The sequence below is a fragment of the Pristis pectinata genome, chromosome 17, assembly GCF_009764475.1.
Source record: "Pristis pectinata isolate sPriPec2 chromosome 17, sPriPec2.1.pri, whole genome shotgun sequence".
Taxonomy (NCBI): Eukaryota; Metazoa; Chordata; class Chondrichthyes; order Rhinopristiformes; family Pristidae; genus Pristis; species Pristis pectinata.
In genome coordinates this window covers 12,450,407-12,474,502 of record NC_067421.1, presented here as the reverse complement: position 1 = coordinate 12,474,502, position 24,096 = coordinate 12,450,407, and the positions used below count along the sequence as shown (strand labels likewise).

Genomic DNA, 24,096 nt, shown 5'->3' with positions numbered 1-24,096 from the left:
TCTTCTGAGGTATCATAATGCCCACTCATGCCAATTGGTTCAGAAACCCCAAAATAATGTGATAATGCAGTGGCTGAATTAAACAAAAAAGCCACTGACATACTTGCTGCATGGCAGTAAGCAACACTCATCTCCTGGTTAGAGCAAGTGGAAACTAAAATCCAGCCCTACACTCCCTTTATAAAACAAAGCATCCTACACGTTTATTTAAAATATCCCTGCCAACCTTTATGCATTTGTGCAATTCCATCCTCCCGTCTCTTTTCCTACACTACTTTAAAATTGTGTTACTTACCTTATGTCTTGGCATATTTAGTTTCCCTACATTAAAATTAATTTGCCACATTTAACAACATCCTCCTGAAGTGTGTTACTACCCTCCCCGCTGTTCGCTAAATTTCCTGACGGTATAGTTCATAACGTACGAAATTAAACCCGGTTCACTCAATTCCAAGACATTATTTATCAGTTGGATAGCATACTTCCTTTTGAGAAATCAGCCCTCATACCAATAACATTTTCTGCCTTGAATTTCTTAATTCCCCCATCCATGCTAACGCTGACCCTCCAAGACTTCAATTACGTCAACAAATCGTACAGTCCGTTACCCATCAAACTGTTTACAACTTGTAGAACAAAATAAACTTTGACAGTGACCGAACGAGAAGTTTTTTTTCCTTGAAGGTAATTCTTCAGGTTCCCTTTCCAACTTCCACAATCATTACGGGCGTTGCTGTCAGCCTGAATAAGAAAGGCTGCAAGGTGTGGGCATTGTTCCTGCCTCGGGTGACGGGGTGCGGGTACAGTGGGGGCGGTGGGGACGTGTACAGTGGGGGCAGTGGGGACGGAGTGCGGGTACAGTGGGGACGTGTACAGTGGGGACGGGGTGCGGAGGGGACGGGGTGCGGAGGGGACGGGGTGCGGAGGGGACGTGTACGGTGGGGACGTGTACGGTGGGGACGGGGGGCGGTGGGGACGGTGGGGGCGGTGGGGATGTGTACAGTGGGGACGGAGTGCGGTGGGGACGGGGTGCACCCTGCACTGGCAGCATTCCTCCCACCACACGCTCCCTGCTGGTTACCTGATGACCCCAGGCTGCGGCTCGGGTCACTATCTCCAGCCCCACTTTCCGATATCTCAGCCCTCGGTCACACTCCCGTTTTCCTCCCCCTTCCCGCCCGTTGCCAACGTATTCTTCGCCGCTTCCCTTCCCTTCAAATTTCGCTCAACGCAATGATTGCGCGCCTCCGATTGGCCAGCAGCAAAGCCAAGGGCCCGCCCTCCGGCCAGCCGATTGGTGGGACCGCCCGACCCTGCGCGCGGCCTCTGGTGATTGGCGTGAATCGGAAGCGTGACAAGCGGGTGCGTCGGTTGTCAGTTGCGGGTATCCATGGCGACGGAGGCGGGCGGGGTAAAGGGGCGGGAATGGAAAGATGGCGTCATTGGCACAGGGCTGCTCCGTCGGCTCCGGGCATTGGCGGGTAGGTGTCCCGGCTGGAGTTTCAAACTTTCACTTCATGACGAAAATACACTGAATGTCACTCAGTTTCAGTAATTAACATCACGAGATGCAGAGGTGGAACTTTAGTTTGACGATGAGATATTGTTCTTCCTTTCCTTTAAAGGCTGTTGAAATACTGGATAGGAGAGAGGTAAATGGGGTGAAAGAATAAAATATGATGGAAGTGATGAGATCTGATCCAACAAATTTGATTTAAAAATCTAATTTTTCCACTTTTCAAAAGTTTTAATATGTTATGAAGGGGAGATGAAGGAAGTTCAGAAACAAGAATCAGGGATAGAATTAACAGTCACAGGAACCATTGTGGATTGATTAAAGGTAAACTAACTAATTAGATTTTTTTTTAAACAGGGATTATAAGGAATATACAGTTGTTATGGTGTACATGGACTTCCAAAAGGCATTTGATAAAGTGCAACATAATAGGTGTCATCAAGATTGAAGTCCATAAAACAATTGGATAGAAAATTGGCCAAGTAACAGGAGACAGATTAGTGATGAAAGAACGTTGTTTGACTGGAGGAAAGTGTATAGTGGAGGGATCAGTGTTAAGACTGCTGCTTTTTTTTAATGTTTATTAATGACATTGCCAGTGTCCTCCTCAGCTGCTTGCTCACAATGACTGAAGAGCTGTTCTCCAAATCATAATATGGATTACATCCGTCCAGGGGCACAGTACACTTGGTTTTCACTGTGCAACAACTGCAAGATAAATGTAGGGAGCAATACCAACCACTAAAGTTGGCTTTTTTCCACCTCACTAAAGCCTTTGACTCTATCAGTCGGGAGGGACTGTGGAGCATCCTTCTGAAATTTGCTTGACTACAGAAATTCATCTCCATCTTATATTTGCTACATTATGGCATGCAAACTGTGATCCTAACCAACAAGTCCACAGCAAATCAAGTCTCAGTGCATACTGATGTCAAGCAAGACCCCACCATCTTCACCCTGACAGTTTTTCTATCTTTTTTGCCATATTGTACCAACTCACCTTCAACACATTTCTTGCTGGAGTAGAGCTTATCTACGTGACTGTTAACCCACATCACTTCTACTCCAGATACAATGTCACTCCAACTTCAGTAATAAAACTACAAATAAAACTGAGTTGTTGGGAGGCAAGCACCAGGTTATCATTAACTTGCACACCAAAACAATTGAGATGGTTGGCCTTGTACTCAACATTAGCAAAACAATGGTCCACTACCAACCTTTCCTTCTGTACAACACCCCCTCTGACAATAAAGACCATGGAAAATACAGACTTCTTCCCATATCTGGTCTCCATATTTAAGGAAGGATGTTTTTGCACTGGAGACAGTGCAGAGAAGGTTACTTCTTGACCTTGCAAAGTAATCTTTTTGAAATATTATAAAACACTGAGAAAAAAATTGACAAGGTGGATGCTGGAAAGATGTTCCTCTAGTTCAATCATACTAGTGCCCAAGAAGAACAGGTTGAGCTGTCTCAACAACTATCACCCAGTAGCACTCACATCTACTGTGATGCAGTGCTTTGAGAGGTTGGTCATGGCTAGAATTAACTCCTGCCTGAGCAAAGACCTGGACCCGCTGCAATTTGCCTACTACTACAACAGGTCAACAGTGGACGCAATCTCACTGGCTCTTCACTTGGCTTTGGAGCACCCGGACAAAAGCAAAACATACATCAGGCTGCTGTTTATCGATTACAGCTCAGCATTTAACACCATCATCCCCTCAGTATTAATCAACAAGCTTCAAAACCTGGGCTTCTGTACCTCCCTCTGCAACTGGATCCTCGACTTCCTTATCGGGAGACCTTAATCAATGCAGATCGGTAGTAACACCTCCTCGCTGACAATCAACACAGGCGCACCTCAAGGATGCGTGCTTAGCCTACTGCTCTACTCTCTTTACACTCATGACTGTGTGGCTAGGCACAGCTCAAACACCATCTGTAAATTCGCTGATGACACCAATATTGTTGGCAGAATCGCAAATGGCGATGAGGAGGCATACAAGAGTGAGATAGATCAGCTGGTTGGGTGATGTTGCAACAACAACCTCGCACTCAACGTCAGCAAGACCAAGGAATTGATTGTGGACTTCAGTAAGGGGAAGTCAGGAGTACACACACCAGTCTTCATTGAGGGGTCAGCAGCTTCAATTTCCTGGGCGTCAACATCTCAGAGGATCTATCTTGGGCCCAAAACAGCGATGGAATCACGAAGAAGGCAGGCCAGTGGTTCTACTTCATTAGGAGTTTGAGGAGATTTGGTATGTCACCAAAGACTCTTGCAAATTTCTACAGATGTACAGTGGAGAGCATTGCGACTGGTTGCATCACTGCCTACTATGGAGGCTCCAATATGCAGGATCGAAAGAGGCTGCAGAAGGTTGTAGACTCAGCCAGCTCCATCATGGACACTTTCCTCCTCGCCATCAAGGATATCTTCAAGAGGCGGTGCCTCAAGAAGGTGGCATCCATCATTAAGGACCCTCACCACCCGGGACATGCCCTCTTCACGTTACTACATCGAGAGGAGGTAGAGGAGCCTGAAGACCCACACTCAACGATTCAGGAACAGCTTCTTCCCCTCCATCATCAAGATTTCTGAACGGTCCATGAGCCCATGAACTCTACCTCATTATTTCTCTTTTGCACTATTTATTTATTTTTGTAACTTACAGTAATTTTTCAGTCTTGATGTCTTGAACTGTACTGCGGCTGCAAAACAACAAAATTCATGACATATGTCACTGATAATAAACCTGATTCTGATTCTAGTAGGGGTATTATGAAACCAGGGGGCATTATTTCAGGATAAGGGTTCACATGTTTCAGACAGAGATGAGGAGGGATTTCTTCACTCAGGGTTATGAATCTTTGAAATTCTCTAACTTAGATACCTAGGGAGGTAGAATCATTGAATGTGTTCAAGGCAGAGACTAACAGACATTTAGACCACAGGGGAGTCAAGGGTTATTGGGAGACACCAAGAAAGTAGTATTGAGGCTGAGATTGAATCAGCTATGATCTAATTGAGTGGCAGAGTAGGCTCAAGAGGTGACTGGCCTCATCCTGATTTTGTTTCTTATATCAGGAGCCACCCCACAGCGAAGGCAGGCATCAGTGATGAAACTCACATTGTCTTCAGTGGGTAAGCACATCCATTGGCCATCTGAATAAAAGAGTATCTGAAGTTCAAGAACTCAAACCTGTCACAAAGCTTATTGTCAAGGTAGCAATAATTCTTTCCTCCTGTACTCCTCTGAGACTTAGACATTACAGCAAGCACCTCAAATCCCTGGAAAAATACTGCCCAAGTCCACAAAATCCTCCAAATCCACTGGCAGGAGAAACAAAGCTAACGTCAACATTCATTCCCAGCTAACATACCCAGCACTGAGGCCCTAATTACACTCAATTGGCTCCATTAAGCAGGCCATGTCACTTTTATGCCCGACACCATTCTCCAAAAACAGGCACACTATTCTGTGCTTTGTCACAGCAAGAGATTACCAGGTGGCAGAGAAAACGATTCAAGGATGTTTTCAAAGTTTTCTTGAAGAAGTGCAACATCTCCACTGACTACTGGGAATCACAAGCATGTGACCACTTGATGAGTAAAAGGAGCATTTGGATGGGTACTAAGAACATTGGTAGCATTGCACTGGGAACATACAAGAACCCAGTTTAAACAGCAGAAGGAGCTTTCCACCTCCCAAACTAACCACCGGCTTGCTCCACCAAGCGTCTCCTTCCCCACCTGTGCCAGAGTATGTGGGCCCTACATTGGCCTTATCATGCACCAGAGAACCCAAAGAACTGAATTAAGGGCAAGTCTTCCTTTCTCTTGCAGGGATTCTTGGGAAGGAGAATGAGTGAAAAGACTGCAGTTTTTCTTAGACTATATTAATGCTTTAGTCTTGGGCGAACATGGCACAGTTTCCAGCTTTGCAAATGGCGCAAAGCCTGGAGGCAGAGTGAACTTTGAGGATGATAGCAATAAATTTCAAGGAGCTAGGGACCAGCTGGTGGAATACACAGATGAAATTTAATGTTGAGAAATGTGAAGTTTTACATGTTGACTGTTAGAATGATGAGAGACAATATAGAGGACATAATTCTAAAAGGGATACAAGAACAGGGAGATCTGGGGAAAATGTGCATAGTTCATTGAAAATTGCAGGACAGATTGAAAAAGCATGCGGGATCCTGGCATTCTAAATAGTGGCAGAGAATATGAGATCAAAGAAATCACAATGAACCTTTTTTTAGACACTAGTTTCACCACAACTGGTGTACTGTTCAGTTCTGGGCAGCAGACTTAAGGAAAGATGGACAAGGTTTAAAAGAGATTTACTAGAATGGTTCCAGGGACGAGATGCATTGTTATGTAGATGAACTGGAGAAGTTGGGTTGTTCTTGGAACAGAGTGGGTTGTGAGGAGATTTGAAAGAGGTATTCAATAACCTGAATAGTGTAGACCAAATAGATAGAGATAAACTGCTCCCATGGTGGAGGGTCAAGAAAGTAGAATGAAAGTAATTGGCAAATTAACCAAAAGTGAAATGAGGGAAACTGTTTTTACATTGCGAGTGGTTAGTGTCTAGAATGTACTGCCAGGGGAACTAGTGAAGCCAGATTCAATTGCTGCATTCAGAAGGGACCTGGATAATTATCTGAAAGGAATGTGGGGAGAGGACAAGGGAGGGGGCGAGTTGAATTGCTCTTGCATAGATGTGTGGATTCAACAGGCTGAGTGGCCTCTTTTAATGCTGTAATTATTCTGTGACTTAAATGTATATGGTTATATGTGTTTGAAAAGATTATTGATTCTATTATTATTTCTTTTCAAACAGTTTATTTTATTAAAATAAATTTTCTCAACAAATTGGCATCTCTAAAGCACCTGATTAGCCAAATGTTGCTAATTTGCACATGTTATGAGTATGTCCAGCAATGGGCCCCTGTCCATATCTAACTTTGGTACTATCCCAAAAGAATTTTATGGTATTATTGCCAAGAGTGCAAAATTGGCTCCCTTAACCACTATCAATGCTATTCAGGAACATTAAAGTAGAGTTGATTCAAGTAATTTGGCTACTTGTGATTCCAGAAATGGACCATATATGATTAGGCATTCCAAAGTTAAGATAAAAAAATTGACATCTTTAACTTCAATTTCCCTCTAATTGGAGAGGAATGTATTTTTAAAGAGAGGTTAACCTGGTCAACCAGAAATATGAATTTCTTAAAAAATCCTGAAGAAGTGGGGGAAAAAAAACATTTAGAATTAAATCATGATACAACACAAGAGGCAGATATTCTGTCCATTAGGCCTGTTCCACCTCTCTTAAAGAGCTATCCAATTAGTCCCCTTTTCCTCTTCTGCCTTGCAAAAGTTTCCCCTTCAAATATTTATCCAATTCTGTTTTTAAAGCTATTATGAACTTCCATTTACTAACCCTTTAGGCAGTGCATTCTATTTCATAAGGACTCAGTCAATAAAACAAAAAATGTCTTTGTTGTAGTCTGCCAATGATCTATAAAAACCTGAACTTTGCCCAAATTGGACAAAACAAACCTTACTGCCAACATCAATGTTGCATAAAAGTAATGATTCTTCATTATTATCTTGTATCCTGCCATCCTTAAATGGGTCTCCCAAATCATAGAAGATATGATGAGATTTGAGCTTTGCCCAAATTTATATCAGACTTTAATTTCTTGCAAAGACTTGGGTTGCTGCTTGTTGAATATTGAATTTGATGAACAAAAACTTTCTCCATTTAAATTTTGGGAAAACTGAGCCATGGTATCAGCCACAAATTCTTTTCCTAAGACACTCGCTCCATTCTTCACCTTATGATTGTCCGAGGATGAACCAAGCTGCTCACAAACTTAGCATCTTATTTAACCAGGTCGAAGCTCCTGAACCCATTAGGACCCCGTTGTCAAGACTGCTTACTTCCACCTGTTTAACATGACCCATTTCCATCCCTGACTTGGCCTGCCCCCACCAAAACCCATTGTTCATGCCTTTACTACCTGTAGATATGATTATTCTAACATTATCCAAGTTAACCTGACATTTTTCACTCACCATACATTTGAGCTCATCCAAAATGTTGCTGTTAGTATCCTAGCTTAAACAATCTCATTCATATATCACCTTAATACTGGCTGACCTATATAACCTCCATGATTCTTTAACAGCTCTATTTTAAATTCTTGTTTTCAATTCTCTCCATATCTTTGTAAGCTTTCTCAGCCCTGCAACCTTTTGAAATCTCTGCATTCCTTCAGTTCGGGCTTCTTGATCAAAATCAAATTAGTCTGGTATCCCCACAATTGGCTTCAGTTTGCTCTGATATAGAATTTCCCCAACCTTTCTGCCTCTCTTTTCTCTGCAAAGATACTCCTTAAAGCCTCTTTGGATAAGAAGTTGATAACCTAATATCCCTTTTAGTGTGAAATTTTGTTTGATAATCATATGGGGATATTTTATTACTTTCTCACTTTATGATGTTATTTTGTACATCCCATGATACTAAACATTAAAAAAGTAGTCCAGTTTTCAATAGCTGAAGCAATAATTATCCCTTCATCATGATAATTAAAACAGACCATGTGGTCCCTTTTACCATTCATGACATCTTGCTGTTCACAAATTGGCTATTGTGTTTTCTATTTTACAACAACAATTACAGTTCAGAAATAATATATTGGATGTAAAACATGTTTGGATGTTATCAAGTCCTATTTGTGTCTGCCTTCGTTGCTTCAGCATTTTATTTGCTTACATCTTTCGTTCGGTGATTTCCTACATTACAATACTTTCAATGCTTAATTAGTTGTAAATCATTTTGGGCCATCCTAAAAGCATATGAAAGATGCTGTGTGTATATGCCACCTTTTCTCACATAAAACTCTGTAGATTTATCTCTGACAGTGAACTGTTTCTGCTGTCTCTTTACCTTTATACTTCTTATGATGGCTCGCTCTATTCCTCACTACTCCTTTATCACATTCTCAGATGTCATCTCATTCATTGAGAATGATTACTGCATTGTCTTTTACTTTCTTTATATTTATCTCCTGCTATTTCTCCATGTAGTTTATCACTCACTCCTTGAGTCTATCTCCCTTTGCACTGATGTATTATTCCCGTTCTCTTTACCAATATTTCACCCTTTATTGATCTCACATTCTCTGCTACTATGTATTTCTTTCACTTTCTCTGTGCAGGTTGTAACGAAGAAATTTTAAAGTTCGTTCCTTGTTCTTTCCTGATTCAGCAGCAAGAAGTGTTCGCAAACAAAGTAGGCACTGTACACGTGTCGAAGGTTATGGTGTGATCTCAGTCACTTGAGGGCGTGTCTCCTGAGAATACTCTCACCATTTCTTCTTGCAATTTTTACTCTTCCTCTGTTTATTTCTCACTTTATGCTCTCTATTTCCCACTCCATATATTCATTCTAATTCTCAATGTCTTTCTTTGATTTTTTTTCTTTCTACGTTTCATTTCTTTCTCTCTCCCTCTGTCCCTTGTGAGTCTTCTTCTAATTCCACCCCGGTTGACGTTATTGGCTCTATTCCATCCCGAATTTCTCTGTATTCTCACCTTATGTATGTCATTCTCTGTTACTGCCGCTATATTTATCTCACTCCCTTCCTTTATCTCATTGGCGCACTCCATTTCTTCCTTTAAATTCTACCCTCCATCTAGTTCGGTAAAATTATCACTGTTTTCCCCTGCATTTTTATCTCTCTATTTGCACATTTTCTGTATTTAGCCCAAACTCTAGTTTGTCTTGCAATGACTTTTAAAAAAAATTCAGAGTTTCTTCCTGTGGTATTTGCCACCTTCCATTTATCTCCCCAGTTATTCCATTTATATACATTCAAGCGCTCTACTTATTTCCTATTCCTGTATTTATCTCTTACTCGGTATCCAGCTCGCTTCTATTTACCTCTCCCAGTCTCTCCTCGTCTGTCTGTCTGTCTGCTAAGGATGGGGACATTGGCTGTGTACCAATGAGCGCCGTGCAATGTGCAGGTGTCAGATTCCGTCAGAGGGGTGTGGACGCGCGTTGGGTATCAGTTTGAGCTTTGCTTGCGATCCGCAGCATCATGTGTCCAGCTGCATCCTTGTAAAGAATGGGCTCATCGTCCCCGGCGAAGCGGGGCAGCAGAAAGAAAGAGATCAGCAAGGCGGACAACAGCACCGAAGTCCCGGGACAGCGGCCGGCCATCGCCGCAATCACACGAGAGATCTCGAACGGTTGCTCGTTGCAACTGAACACTACCAGACACCGAGAGCTGCGTCCAAGGGGACTGGGCCGCACCATCCCGGTCCCGGCCAGGGCACGGGAGGCAGGTCGATGGGACTCGGTGCAATCCGTGTGGTGAGCCGGGATCGGAGCCGATCACGCTAACTGCGAGCCTGCCTGCCCAGCGCAAGTGGAACTATGGCGGCTCTCTGGCTGCAGGAGTTTCAGCAGGGTGACGAGCCCCACCACTCGTTTGAGGAGGCCGAGCGCCATCAGGCCAACAGTCTGCCGAGACTGCCGCCCATTCCTCCACTCCTAACACCTCCAGGGCTTGGCGGCGGCAGCGCCAACCTGCTGTTCGACGAACACTTCCCGGTGCTGGCGACCAACCACCAGGAGGGTTATAGCGAGGAAGAGGCAGCCGGTAACCCCGGCATCGAGGACCTGCTCTCTCAGCTTCGCCAGAAAGATAACGATCTCATCCTGGCGGCTAAACTCGGCAAAGCCTTACTGGAGAAGAACCAAGAGCTTACCAATCAGTACGAGATAATGCAGAGAGAGCTTACTGACAAACTGGAGGTAAGGTAATGTGGCGAATGGAAGAGAATCCTCCCCTATCCAAGTGTCTCTGACCCTGTTTCCCATCACATTCGTATCTCCGCCCAGTTTGGTTAGGCTCATGAAGCACCAGTAGCCCCAACTGGTACTTTACCGTTTCCATTTTTACCCTAATTATCGCGCCTACTTCAATTAACATCACGGGGACTCGCCCTACTGCTGCTGTGACGACTGAGTTCTGATGATCTTACGTCATTAGATTCGCCCGGAACCTAATTCAAGAACGTCAAAAACGGGCGATATTTGGAAATCCGCTAGTTTTAATGTTTCATAATTGTTTCTTGAAAATGCCATTGAGCAGATGTGCCGAATATATTGTTAAAATCTGATTTAATAGCAACATGATGTCATATATTCAGCTTAAAAAGTAGTCCACCCTCTTTCATCTTGAGGTACTGGGTCACTCCTCGGTTCGGTGTGCATTGGTTGTTGCAAGGGCTTTTATAGGCTGGATTTCACAAAAATATTTTAGACGTGGTTAGACTACCAATACTATAATGCTGAGTGTAGCGTTAGTCCTCACTGTTCGACGCCTTTGCGAGGTAGACAAATTCTGCACTGAAACAGTTCCTGTCTGCTTCGTGTCTATGGTCAGACTGTTACAGATGCATGAAATCTGCATGAGGTCCCAGTCCATTTCATTTCAGTCGAACAAGCAAAATGGATGTGTCTTAATCATTAAAAATTGGTTCGATGCTCAAACCCAATCAAACTTAATTAGTATGCAGGATATACACTACTTGTATACAGCACAGGGGGGAATGATTAGCAACAAAAGATTCCTAGCATAGAAATTAATTTTTTGGCTCAGATTTTCTTAAATAATTTTTAAGGTAATGAAGGAGGGTCAAAATGAGCAAGTTGTGGCGAGGGGTAATCGTTTGTTGGAAAGGTGATTGTAAGGGAGGAGTTGAAGAATAGTATGAGATAATGGTAGTAAGGAATGGTACTGGATCAAAGAGAGAGAAACTGATTAGCTTGGGGGTCTGCGGAAAACATCAGTTTCATTCCTCATCACCCGTGTTATCTGTATGGGGTTTGCATGTTTTTGTAATCCCATGGGTTTCCTCCAGATGCATCTACTTCCATTAATATCATAGAGATTCACTGTGCTGCTACTGTGACATACTCTAAATATGTGCAAGTTGATAGGTTAATTGATGACTATAAAATGAAATGGGATTAGTGTCAATGGGTGCTTGATAGCACAGACGCAGTGGGCCAAAGGCCCTAAGTCTCTATGTTGTACAATTCTGTGACTATGAACAGGGGCCAAGCAGAGCTGGGCCGACCACTGGAAGTGAGGGGGAGGGGAAGGGGAGAGGGACTCTTTGCAGAAGTTTGTATATGCCCAGAATCTTTACAGAACATTCTCCTATCTGAATCTCAGTAAGATGCTTTGTTGAAGTGCAGATGTCTTACACAAGTCCTCACTGAAATCGACCACCTGCTACAAACACAGCAGCAGGGAAGGAACAGCATTGCCAGAGGCTGTGAAGGTTAATGTGGTGATAAATGCTTAGCATTTGGCTCCTTTCAGATTGAAGATGTTTCCAACAACTCACAGTGTGTTGTCTGCTGCTGTGTAAGAGATATGACTATTCAAAGAGTTGTTATATTTCATTCTCTCTTGTCAGAGACAAACAGGCAGACTGAGAAAGTAATTTCACCAGAGTTGCAGGCTTCAGTAGGATACAAGGCACAATGGACTGCATGCACATCATTTGCAGGCAACACTGGCATATTCTAGAAGTAAAGGGCATACCATTTCCTCAAAATCCAGCTGGCGTGACGAAATGCAGTCATGATGCTTCTGTTCTGCAATGGTCCACTCATCCCACTTTGTTACGTTCCTGTGATTCTAATTCTACACTATCTTGATTCTGCAGGGGGGAATAAAGTTTCTCAGTTAGTGTCACCCAGCTGATATGGCTGTCTTGGTTGAATTACTAGCAGTTTGTGCAACCTGTGAGATTTGGATGTGAGGGTTAAATTGTTGGTGCATGGATAGATCAGGTAAAGTACACGAATGTCACATATGAGGCCTGATTTATAGCCTGATGCAAAACTGGTGACTTAAGTAGTGGATTAAACTGCTGGTACAGTTTATGGAATATGGCTTTTGAAGATACATTCATTGATTTTGACCACTCTTTTAAGAAAATAGAAGCAGAAGTAGGCCATTTGGCTACTCATGCATACCCCACCAATCAGTGCAATCATGGCTGATCTTTCACCTCATTAACCCTATTTCCATTTATCATTATCACTGAGTCACACCCAGTACATCTAACTATATCCAGTCCCGATGCAGGGTCTCAGCCTGAAATGTTGACTTGCAACTTTTGCCTCCACAGATGCTAATTGATCAGCTGAGTTCTTCCAGTGTTCTGTTTATTGTTCCAGATTCCAGCACCTGCAGTCTCTTTTGTTTTCATATCCTTTATTAGGTAGCGAGACCAGACCCCTACACAAGGCACAGTCTTACCAGATGCCTATATAATTGCACTAAGATGTTTTTACTGGTACTCAATTCTTCTTGCAATAAAGACTAGCATACCATTTGCTGCCTTAATAGCTTGCTGTACATGTACATCAGTGACTCATGTACAAGGGCACCCAGGTCACTCTGAGCACCAGCTCATTTCAATCTCTCGTCATTTAAATACTCTGCTCTGCTCTTCTAATTTTTCTACCAGATGTACCCTTACATTTTTCCACATTACATTCCATCTGCTATGACCTTGCCCATTCACTTAACCTGCCTATATCCATTTGATATCTCTCTGCATCATCTTCACAACCCATACAGCCCCCCAATTTAGTATCATCAGCAAACTTGGATATATTACTTTAAACCCCCTCAACCAGATCATTGATATAGACTGAATATCAGGGCACCCAACACCAATTCCTGCAGCACTCGTCACTGCCTCCCAATCTGAAAGTGACCTGTTTATTCCTGGTCATTGTTTTCTGTCTGTAAACTCAGTGTAGGCCAGATTATTACCCTTAATTCCATGTATTTAATTTTGTTTTATAATCTCTTCTGTGGCATCTTATTAAAGGCTTTCTGAAATCCAAATGAGCAACAAAGCTGGTTTCCTCTTATCAATTAACAGCAAACTCTGACAAGTTCTTCAAATGTGATTTAACTTTCATATATACACATCAGTTCTGCCCAATCCAATGTTTTAAGTGCACTGTTACCACTTCCTCAATAATAGATTTTCAATGTTTTCTCTGCAATTGTTTTCTCCGCAATTGTTCTCTCCCTCCTTTATTTAATAGTGGGGTTACATTTGCTTCCTTCCAATCCAAGGGAACTACTCTTGAATCTATGGAATTTTGGAAAATGCATTCTTTATACCATTGTACTGTGGTTACTTTGCTCCTCCTGCTTGCAGTGTCTGTTGAATAAATGCAAGGACCGGGACTACTTCAGTGTTGTCGTCTGGATCCATATACTGGCCTCATTTGTAGTTATAACCTCCTGTTCCCCATGATAGGCCAATTCTGCAGTGCTTTTTCTAAAAGGCGTGATGGCTTCCTGGAGCAAAGTATCCAGGTGACGTTCCCCGTCCCTGATGTGTTGCAGTATCCAAATCTCAAATTCTAGTTCATCAGCTCTGAACTAAATTTCCTTGAGCTGCAGGCATTACTGCCAATGTGGTTACTATAGCCTGCAATCACACCCACCAGCTACCACATACTCCTGCTGCAGCACATCATCTGTACTGCCATGCCTTACTTAATTAAGTTATATAATCTTTTTTAAATATAAACCTGCATTATTGCCTTTTGTGTACATTTCAGCCTTTACTTCACCAAAGTTCCTTAATCTCTAAAGTTCACACAACATAGATACTATACTTAGTGCACGCTGTGGTAAAACACACATTTCTTGGTACTTAGCATAGACTTCTATGGCCATCTGCTCCTGTCGCTTTTTAACTATAAGTCTAGAGGAATTTTCTTTGCTGAGGTACATGACATATGGCCCTAAAAACCATAAGGGTTAACTTTACATCCTCTTAGAGCATTCCTCATTCTTTCCCAAGTAAGATTCCCAATGCCTGCTCCAGCCACAATTGACCTACTCTTCATGAAGTGCAGGCTAGTTTTAAGTGCTGGTAGCCGCTTGAGATAGTGACTCCCTGCTGTTGCATCTAGCCAGATGTACTGTTCAATGGCTGATTTAAATGAGTTGGCAGTATGAAGCTGGTGTGCTGCCTGCATTGAAATCAATGAGTGCAGATTAATTGTGCATCATGATTCTTTTGCCCAATTTGATGTGCTGTCCAGTTTAACCTCCCTGTACAGGACAGTAGAAAAAATATCTGGCAAGAAGCAAAGGTAAAAGGATAATAGAAGAGGGGGAGGTGAAATCAGTTGCTTTGACTTCTGTAAATTTAGGAGGTGAGTTTGGAGAGATTTATTATAGAGCAGGGGACTTAGTTACTGAAGGAGAAATAACAGATGACTTACAAAGAGAATCTTGTGTTTATGGATATAGAAAATTTTAATAATATGCAAAAATAACCTTGTGTTTATAAAATGCACATGTCCTCCCAATTTAGGCAGTTCCTCAGGATTGAAGGTGAATTGCTTCCACTCTGGTACTGTGGGTTCTGATGAAGCCAAAGTGAGAACAACAGGCCCTTACACAGATGGGGCAGGGTGGGTAGTTTGTGAGGTGGTGTGCTCCTTTTGCTGATTACGCAAGGATCCTGTGTGCTTCTCAGAACCATATCAAATGCTCCTTCTCTTTGAGCGGTCGTGAACCACTGACCCAATGGCGATGGTCTATTTTTTTGTTAAAGATGTTTTGAATATGTCCTTGAATATTTTCCTCAACCTGGTAATCTCTTCTCCTGGCAAATCTCGGAGTACGGTGTCTGTTTCAGGAGTCTGGTGTTGTGTACGCCAGCAATGTAATTTGCCCAACAGAGCCAACTAAGTGTAATGAGAGCCTTCATACTAGAGGTGTTGGCTTGGAAGAAGACACTGACATTAGTTTTGTTATCATACAATTAAAGTTGGAGTATTTTAGGGAGCCAGTATTGGTGGTACCTTGACATGCCTGCTGTAGGTAGTCTAGGTCTTGAGAGAATGTAAGAAAGCAGGGAATACTGCAACCCAGTTGACATGAGCTTTGTGCTAGATCTGAGGTCATGACCTTGCAACATTCTTTTCCACTAAAGGCTCTGCTGGCACATTAAAGATGATGGTGTATTTCATCATCGTCTGCTTTTATCGAAAAGTGGCTCACAAGCTATGGGAAGTGGTCCATATTTTGCAGGGTCTCACCATGACCCTCTATTGTCAGAGGGCAGTTTTGTGCAGAGAGCGGACAGGTTGGCTAAGGGCCTTTGTCTTTCAGATGTATGTAAGCCCCATTCTCTTGTATGCTTCAGTGAATGAGTCGTTGTTACCTAGGGTGATCTTGGTTTTGGAGTATAGTCACTGTTTAAAAAGTGTCGAAAAAGGTTGAAAAGTTTCTTTTTAGTTCTGAAGATCAGCTTCACTCTCACAGGGAGCTTGTTGGAGGCGAGGTTCAGCAATAGCCATCAATCCCCTTTCGATCAGTGTTCAGCTTCACGTTAAGGAAGACCGCTCTTAAGGCATAAGTTTTTTTAAAATTCTCTTTTGGGATCTATGCCAGCATTTATTGCCAATTCCTAATTGTTCTTGAAGTGGTAAACTAATGCCTTGAACTGCTGCTGTCCTTTTGGTGAAGATAACTCCATGATGCTGCCAGGTAAGGAGTTCCAGGATTTGGACCTAGCAATGATGAAGGACCATCTTTTTTTTATTCCAAAATAAACTTTATTCATAATAACAGACAAACTATATACAATTATAAAACAGTGCAAGCCTTCACATTCTTGTACAGATCATTCATTAGTGTTACCTTGTTATAAAACAAAACAGCACCAATGCCACATGTGTGGCTCCCTGGGGGGCTACCCAGCCCCGTAATTACAATATTTAGGGGCTTTCTCGCCTGACCCCGCCCCTCCCTCTCCAGTGGCAGAAGAACCCTAAACTGTAGTCCTTCCCCACCGAACCTTTGTGTTGGCTGTGCCCAGCTTCAGTCCGTCCCTCAGCACGTACTCCTGCAGCCTGGAATGTGCCAGCCGGCAGCATTCCCCTACGGACATCTCGCAGTGCTGGAAGACCAACAAGTTTCGGGCAGACCAAAGGGTGTCTTTCACCAAGTTGATGGCCTTCCAGCAGCAGTTGATGTCAGTCTCTGTGTGTGTCCCCGGGAACAGCCCGTAGATCAGAGAATCCTCTGTTATGTCCTAGGAGAACCTTTTTTTTATATATTCCAAAATAAACTTTATTCATAATAAAAGACTATATACAATTATAAAACAGTGCAAGCCTTTACATTCTTGTACAGATCATTCATTAGTGTTACCTTTTTATATATATAAAAAAAACAGCACCAATGCCACATGTGTGGCTCCCTGGGGGCTACCCAGTCCCGTATTTACAATATTTAGGGGCTTTCATCAATGTATTTCCAAGTCACAATGGTGTGCAACTTGAAGGGGAATCTGCAGGGTGGTACTCCCATGCACCCGCTACCTACGTCCTTCTTGGTTGTGGTGGTAATCACAGGTATGATAGATTCTGTCAGGGTAAACTGAGTGAATAAATGTTGTGCATTTTGGAGATGATGCACGCTGCAGCCACTGCACCAGAGGTGGAGGAAATGAATATTTAAGCAATTAATGGAGTACCAGTCAAGTGGGCTGTTTTGTCCTGGAAGATGTCAGGGTTCTTGAAGGTTGTTGACACTGCACTCATCCAGTCAAGCGGAGAGTATCATATCATGTTCCTATCATATCTGATGGAAAGGTGTTGGATGTCAGGAGGTGAGTAACCCACCATCAAGATACCCAGATCCTTGCCTGTCCTTGTAGCCCTGTTATTTATATGGCCAATCCAGCTGAGTTTCTGGTCAATGGTGACCTCAATAATTGATGATGGAGGCTCAGTGACAATAATATCATTGAACGTCAAAGGTAAGTGGTTAGATTCTCTTTTGTTGGAGATGGTCAATGTCTGGGAAGTTGACTAAGTCTTGCTGCATGCTGATATGAGTTAACTAATTTGCTAAATTGTTGAGAATGGAAATGAACATTGTGCAGTCATCAGCAAACATTCCTACTTCTGATCTTATGAGGGAAGAAAGGCCATTGAAGCACCTGAAGACAGGTGTAGGACACGGCCCTGAGGCATTCCTGAAGTGATGGCCTAGTGCTGGGATGATTGGCTTCTGACAATTGCAAGCATCTCCCTTTATATGAGGTATGATTTCATTCTTTTGATGCCTATTGACTTTAGTTTTACTAGGGTGATTTGATGCTATGCTTGGTCAAGTGCCGTCAAGAGCAGTAACTCTCACCTCACCCCAGGAATTGAGGTCTTTGGTTCATGTTTGCACCAAGGCTGTGATGAGTTCTGCATCTGAGTGGACTTGGCAAAATCCAAAATGGGTATTGATGAGTAGGTTATGGGTGAGTAAGTGTCACTTACTTCCATTACAGTGCTGATGATTTAGAACCGACTAATTAGGTAGTAATTATCAGGATTGAATTTGTCCTACTTTTTGCAAGTAGGGAGATGTCAGGGAGATGTCAGCTTTGTACCTGTACGGGAGCAGCTTAGCTGAAGATAGAGTTAGTTCCAGAACATGGGTCTTCAATACTACAGCTGGGATGTATTCCAGTCCTACAGAATTTCTGTATCCATTGCTCTCAACCATTTCTTGTTAATGTGGAGTGAATCAAGATGTCTGGATACTGACTTCTGTGATGGTGGGAATATTCTAAGAGCTTCCTTCTGCTAGCTGTTTAATTGTACACCACCTTTCATGATTAGATCTTGGAGGACTACAGAATTTCGATCTGATCCATCAGTTGTAACCAGGCCATAAGGTTACAGATTGTGATGGTGTACATTTCTGCTACTGGTAATGATCTACAGTGTCTTGTGGATACACACAATGTAATGGAGTATGTCCTCAATGTGAGGATAGTCTTTGTCTTCACAAAGACTATGGTGGCCACTTCTAACAATGCTGTCACAGACGGATACATCTACACAGTCTGGCAGATTGTTCTTCAGGACTCAGCCAGCTCATTTTGCTACTAAGTTGATGCTACTAAGCCATTTTTGGTGATGGACATTGAAATACGACACCCACAGCCTTTGCTTCTTTCAGTGTTTTTCCAAGTGATGCTCAACATGAAGGAGCTCTGATCCTTCGGCTGAGGAAGGATGGTAGGTGGTAATCAGGAGGACGTTTCCATGCCACGTTTAACCTGATGCCATGAGGCTTCATGGAGTCAATGTTGAGGACTCCAGGGGCTATTCCGTCGCACCTGTATGCCACTGTGCCACCACCTTTGGTTGGTCTATCCCAGGGATTGCAAGAGAGGAGCCTAGCACATTGCCTGTATACCCAAGTGAAGATTCAAGGAGACAGAATAAAACATTGGAAGCTATTTGCAGTTGTGAGTATCCAGACCTTGAATATTTGGGAAGTAATTTTCCAACTAAATTATCCCCTGACAATGGACCAAATAGGCAGCCAAGCAGAAAGGAAAATAATGGCGGCATTTGGTTCTGATGGCTATTGCAGAAATATGCTCAGGTCATAATTATACCATGTTTTTAAGTGCATCAGGAGTTACAGTTAAGAGGTTAAATGGAATAGAATGCGTTCTCCATTCCCTTGCTAAATATTGGAAATTTCATTCTGCTTTCTTTATCTCTTTCATTTCTATATCCTCACAACTGTCTGTGCCATTTTCCAGTTAAGTACATACCATGTGAACAGTTCCTCCATATTTTGTTTCCTTCAAATGTGAGCACTAAAAACAGTGCACTTAATCTCTCTCAATCTGTAGTGAGGGGTTTCATGCAATGTGAACAGTATGCCGTTAAACTCAGATGTGTGTACTATGCACTCACGTGCTTGTAGAACAGATTTGGATATTTTTGTGATATTTTATATTGAGCAATGAATCAATGATTGGTCAATGCAATAGCTTCCAATGTTTTGTGTGGCCTCCTTGAGTCTTTGACTGTTCATCCTCCAACCTCTATTCTCCAAATGAGTGAATGCAATTGGGGCCAAGATGTGCAGCACTACAATAGAGAATATAGTGAGTTATCCAACACGCACTACATTGCTCGTCTTAATGGAACTATAATTCAGGTTTGCAAATGATCATATTGAACACCCTTGGTGATTAAATAAATCTTTTCTATAACATTTAAGTTTAGGAGGATTGTACTCTATGGTTTCTGTGCTATCAGAAACCAGAATATATCATGAGTTATTTCCAAAATTAAGATCTAGACCTGGGCATTCCCATTATTGGTTTTAATGGTAGGAATAAATATAATTGGAGAAAATTTAGTGATACTTGCTGAATAAGCTTGTAGAGATAGTGAAATTGCAGATCCTTGATATATCAGAGATTTTACAATTATGTAAATTTATTGAAAAATCTGAGTTCTTTGACACAGTAGTTTAAACTTCAGTAAATCTTATTCTGAAATTTGAATGCAGCTTTATGGAAGCAACATCTAAATGCAAATAAGTCTTAGCATGGTTTTAGAAAACTAAGCATTGATAATATAGAATTCATTCCTGAGAGGATGGCAGAAAAAAATCCTTGTTTTTTTTGCTGTCAGTTAAGGCAAGTTACAGTATGCTTTAAAACTACATTTTCTTGTAATAAGTTGGTTAAAACTTTTTAATGACTTTGCACATGATATGATGAAATGTAGTCATTGTTATTGAGCAGGTGTGATGGTCAGTTTATGCACAGAAAAGTCCTGTTAACCTCCGTTCGATAGATAGTTAAACAATCTGTTTTATTGATATTTATATTGAAGGTATATTTTGGCCAATGCACTTGAAGCTCTTCCATATCTTCATACAATGCTGTAGGATCGTTTGTGCCCACCTAAAAGGGGAAATGGGACCTGGTCTAATGTGTTATTCCAAGGGCAGCAGCTCCAGTAATTGGAATTGGTTTATTATGTACTGAGGTACAGTGAAAAACTTGTCTTGTATACTGTTCATATGGATCAATTCATTACACAGTGCATTGAGGTAGTACGAGATAAAATAATAACAGAATGCAGAATAAAGTGTAACAGCTACATAGAAAATGCAGTGCAGGTAGACAACAAGGTGCAAGGTAAGAGGGATATCATTATCGTTGGGGATAGGGTACCATAATATTAATACACTTCTTCGTTGTAGAATCTGTGGTCTCCATCTCTAATTATTTATCATAGTTGAAGGCAATAGCTGCCATAATAACCAAGACTCAATAGGTTCAATGGCATCTCTCTCATAGATTATTATGTTGTAATGAAAATGGAGTTCTAAAAATAACCTAATGATTCAATTATTTCAAGTGCTGCTTTGTCCCAAATTAATGCTGAGAAGCACCAACTGTTATTTTGGTTGTGGATTTTGTTTTGTGCCAGGCTAGACTGTGAGTTTAATTTATATCAATGTTTCTTTCTGATAACAGACTGCTTTATGATCCTGATGACAAAAAAAAACTGCAAGATAATGCAGTGTTTGTTTTTTAAATAGTGTTATTGACTTTTGGCAGAGTTGTAAAATATTGAACTGAGTATAGTGTGGATTTGTGTTCCCATGTATTGCCAAATCTGTATTGTGTGGTTAGTCAAGGTTCATGTTCCCATGTATGAGTTTTAAGACCAATTCTGTGAGAATGGCTATAATTTATATTCCCATCTGCTGACAGAATTCTATAGAATCCACATGGCAGAGGTAGTTATGGTTCATGTTACAGTGCAAAGTTTGTGAAATCAATCAATTTTCTTCTATTAAAACTATAACCTTTTCTTTGCCCCTCATTAAACATCCACCCACCTCCACAAACAATGAATAAATACCAAGGCAATGATGCTGCTGCAAATACAAGGAGTATTGTTGTACTAATGGTAAAAATGTATAGACTAATCACAACATTTCTATCTTACCATCTGATTATGCTTGCTTAGGCAGAGTATTCTTTCTCGTATCTATTATTAAATCCTGTATGGTTGTTGAATTTTTTCTATTTTGGTATCTCCTAAATACTAAATACCTATAGCTTTGCATGCTTGTTCTCTTCCCAGCATATTGACAGCATACAAGTTAACATCTTCATCTATTCATTTCTTTCTAGAATCTCAAATGCTGGAGCTCTGTATGCTGCCTTCTTTGTATCTTCTTTGGGTTTACAAAGCCCAGCTTGATATCACTAAATTTCTGTTGTTTCATTCAAATCATTTCTTTCTGTTATTTTGAGATTTTATATTCTGCATTATGAAGTCTGTGGACTAAAGGTGTTTTAAAGAAATATGTATTTTAATATTAATTTATTAACTTTTTGTTTACCTTTTTGTAAAACTGTTTTGATTCATAGGCAACCACATATCATTTCCTTCCAATTTCTGCTCTGTTCCTCAAATCTTCTGTTTCTGATAAATTACAAGTCCTTTATTCATTGATTGGATGCATGGCATAATTTTTGTTGTGGACTAAATGAAATTAACAAGATAACCATACTGAACAAAGAAATGATCTCCTCTTCCTTTCTTCAGAACATTGCCTTTAATAAAAGAGGAAGGCAGTAAAGGTGAAGTAGGTCACTCAGCCCGTTTCAGTTATTCTTAGCTTTTGGAGTTTTACAACACAATTTGCAGGGTAAACAAATCTGGTTTGCAAATCATTGAAATGACGTGTTATCATACCTGAAATTATTTTTTTTGTTTGTTATTTGTATTCAGTCTTAGTAGGCAGTTTCTGTCGGAGAAGTGAACTGATGTTCATTTACAAAACAATGCTTCATGCAGATTTGTGTGGGAGATGTGTCATCATGACAGGGATCAGAGAGAAAATTCACCAGCAAAAGCAAAGAAAAATAAAGCTACTTTAAGGCAACCATTTAAAAACCTGATCTAGATAACTAGGAAGCAAAATTCCTTGCACTTCACAGCTGGTAGCAGTTTTATTGCCGAGAAGAATATAGTTTTGGCTACATATTGAGAATCCTATTCTTCTGAATGAACGGTACCTTCAGTAGCCCACATAATATGAAATCTCATTGCTTTTACCATTTTTCTATGCTAGGTGTAAAGTGGTTTTGGACCGTTTTCGTGATCTACTCGGAATCTTGCTTTGCCAATATTTGTATTTTTTTCCATTTTGGCTAATTTAACATTGTGGGTTTTTGTCAGGTTTAATCTGATAGGGCAATTCTATTGGAATTGTGTCCAACAGTGTTCTCTAATTGTGTGTTGAAGGTTGTGACCTTTTTGAGGAGTGGTGGTGGGGCTTATTGAGGGCATCAAATCAGTTTCATAGGGTCCTGTGCTATAAACAGGATTCCAGACAAGTAATTTCATAGTGAGAACTACGTGCCCTCATCTCATGCCTGGCTTTTAAACTGAAAATTCCTAAAATTGGATTGTGATAGGAATTTTTTTAAAGGGGATTTAACTTGATCAGATGAAATGTTTCATTTTGCAACTCCACCGTGGAATGAGAAACTCCACCGTAGAATGAGAAACATGGCTTGAGATGTTTCTCATTCCACTAAAAATGAGAATTGGGAATGTATGCTGGAGAGAAATGAATTGACGGTCTTTTGGAAAAGAAAGTGAGATAGTTTCTGTTTACAGTATTGTGGATGCCTTATTGCAAGAGCACTTTGTATTGCACTGCTTGCAATATGCACAAGTCTTGTTTGATCATTTTCTGTAAAATTGTGAGTCAAAAAGGTCATCTTTCTTGATCATGAAAATTCATCAGCACACTGTAATTTCAAACTGTTATTTATCATGTGTTGGTTAAAATCATTAATTATTATACCATGTCTTATACTTAATAACAGTTAAGATCATTTTGTTGAAGCATTTGTTTAAATCTATTCATAGAGATTCATCATACATTGATAAATGATCACATTTCATTGGGGTGTGAACTAATTCTGGCTCATTCCTAAATCAAATGTAGACTGCTCCTTCTGAAACATTCCTGAAATTTAGTGGTCTAGAAATTCCACTGCACCCAAATGGATGCATGAGATGGTGGTGTACTGGGGCATGAAATTTCATTAGTGCTTCAGTGGTTGCTGACAGGATTTAGCACTTTGTATTTGATGATGTGCCGCCTGGGGCTTGGAGAGACCTGGTGGCTGAAGAAATGAGCTCAGGTTGCCAGGAAATTAAATGGTTCTTCTGCAAAGATTGGGGCTCGGGGACAGTGGGGTAAAAGGGAATATGTTCTGCAAGGATTTTACTGCAGAGTTCAGTGCTGGAGTCTTATTGTTTATTGTATACATTAATTACCTGGATATAAATGTAGGAGGTATGATTAATAAGCTTGCAGATAACACTAAATTGGTGGTGGTGTTGATAGGAGGGTAGTCTTCAGCTACACAATGATGTTGATGAGTTAGTAAGATGGACAGAGCAATGGCAAATGGAATTTAATCTGAAAAAGTGCGAGGTGAAGCATTTTGGGAGGAATAAAAAGACTAGGAAATACACAACAAATAGTAGGACCCTGGGAACAGAGAGACTTTGGTGTATATGTTATCCCAATTTTAAGGTCCCACTCCTGCCTGCTGCAAA

General features: G+C 41.2%; 2 protein-coding genes across 3 annotated transcripts in view; one reads left to right on the top strand and one right to left on the bottom strand.

Annotated features, from left to right (window-relative positions):
- The window catches only part of LOC127579322 (citron Rho-interacting kinase-like), a 196,458-nt gene extending 195,277 nt beyond the window's left edge, over nt 1-1,181 (bottom strand). Inside the window, 1 exon segment of the mRNA XM_052032041.1 lies at nt 1,082-1,181. The gene's annotated coding sequence lies outside the window, so the exon portion shown is untranslated.
- An 8,803-nt stretch (nt 1,182-9,984) lies between these two features.
- Nucleotides 9,985-24,096, top strand: part of LOC127579398 (BICD family-like cargo adapter 1) — a 67,808-nt gene continuing 53,696 nt past the window's right edge. For both annotated transcript variants that reach the window (XR_007957664.1, XM_052032171.1), the window contains exon 1: nt 9,985-10,365. Coding sequence is in view for 1 of the 2 variants with exons in the window: in XM_052032171.1 (XP_051888131.1) it covers nt 9,985-10,365 (381 nt within the window). In the remaining variant the exon portion in view is untranslated. The remainder of the gene's footprint in view (nt 10,366-24,096) is intronic.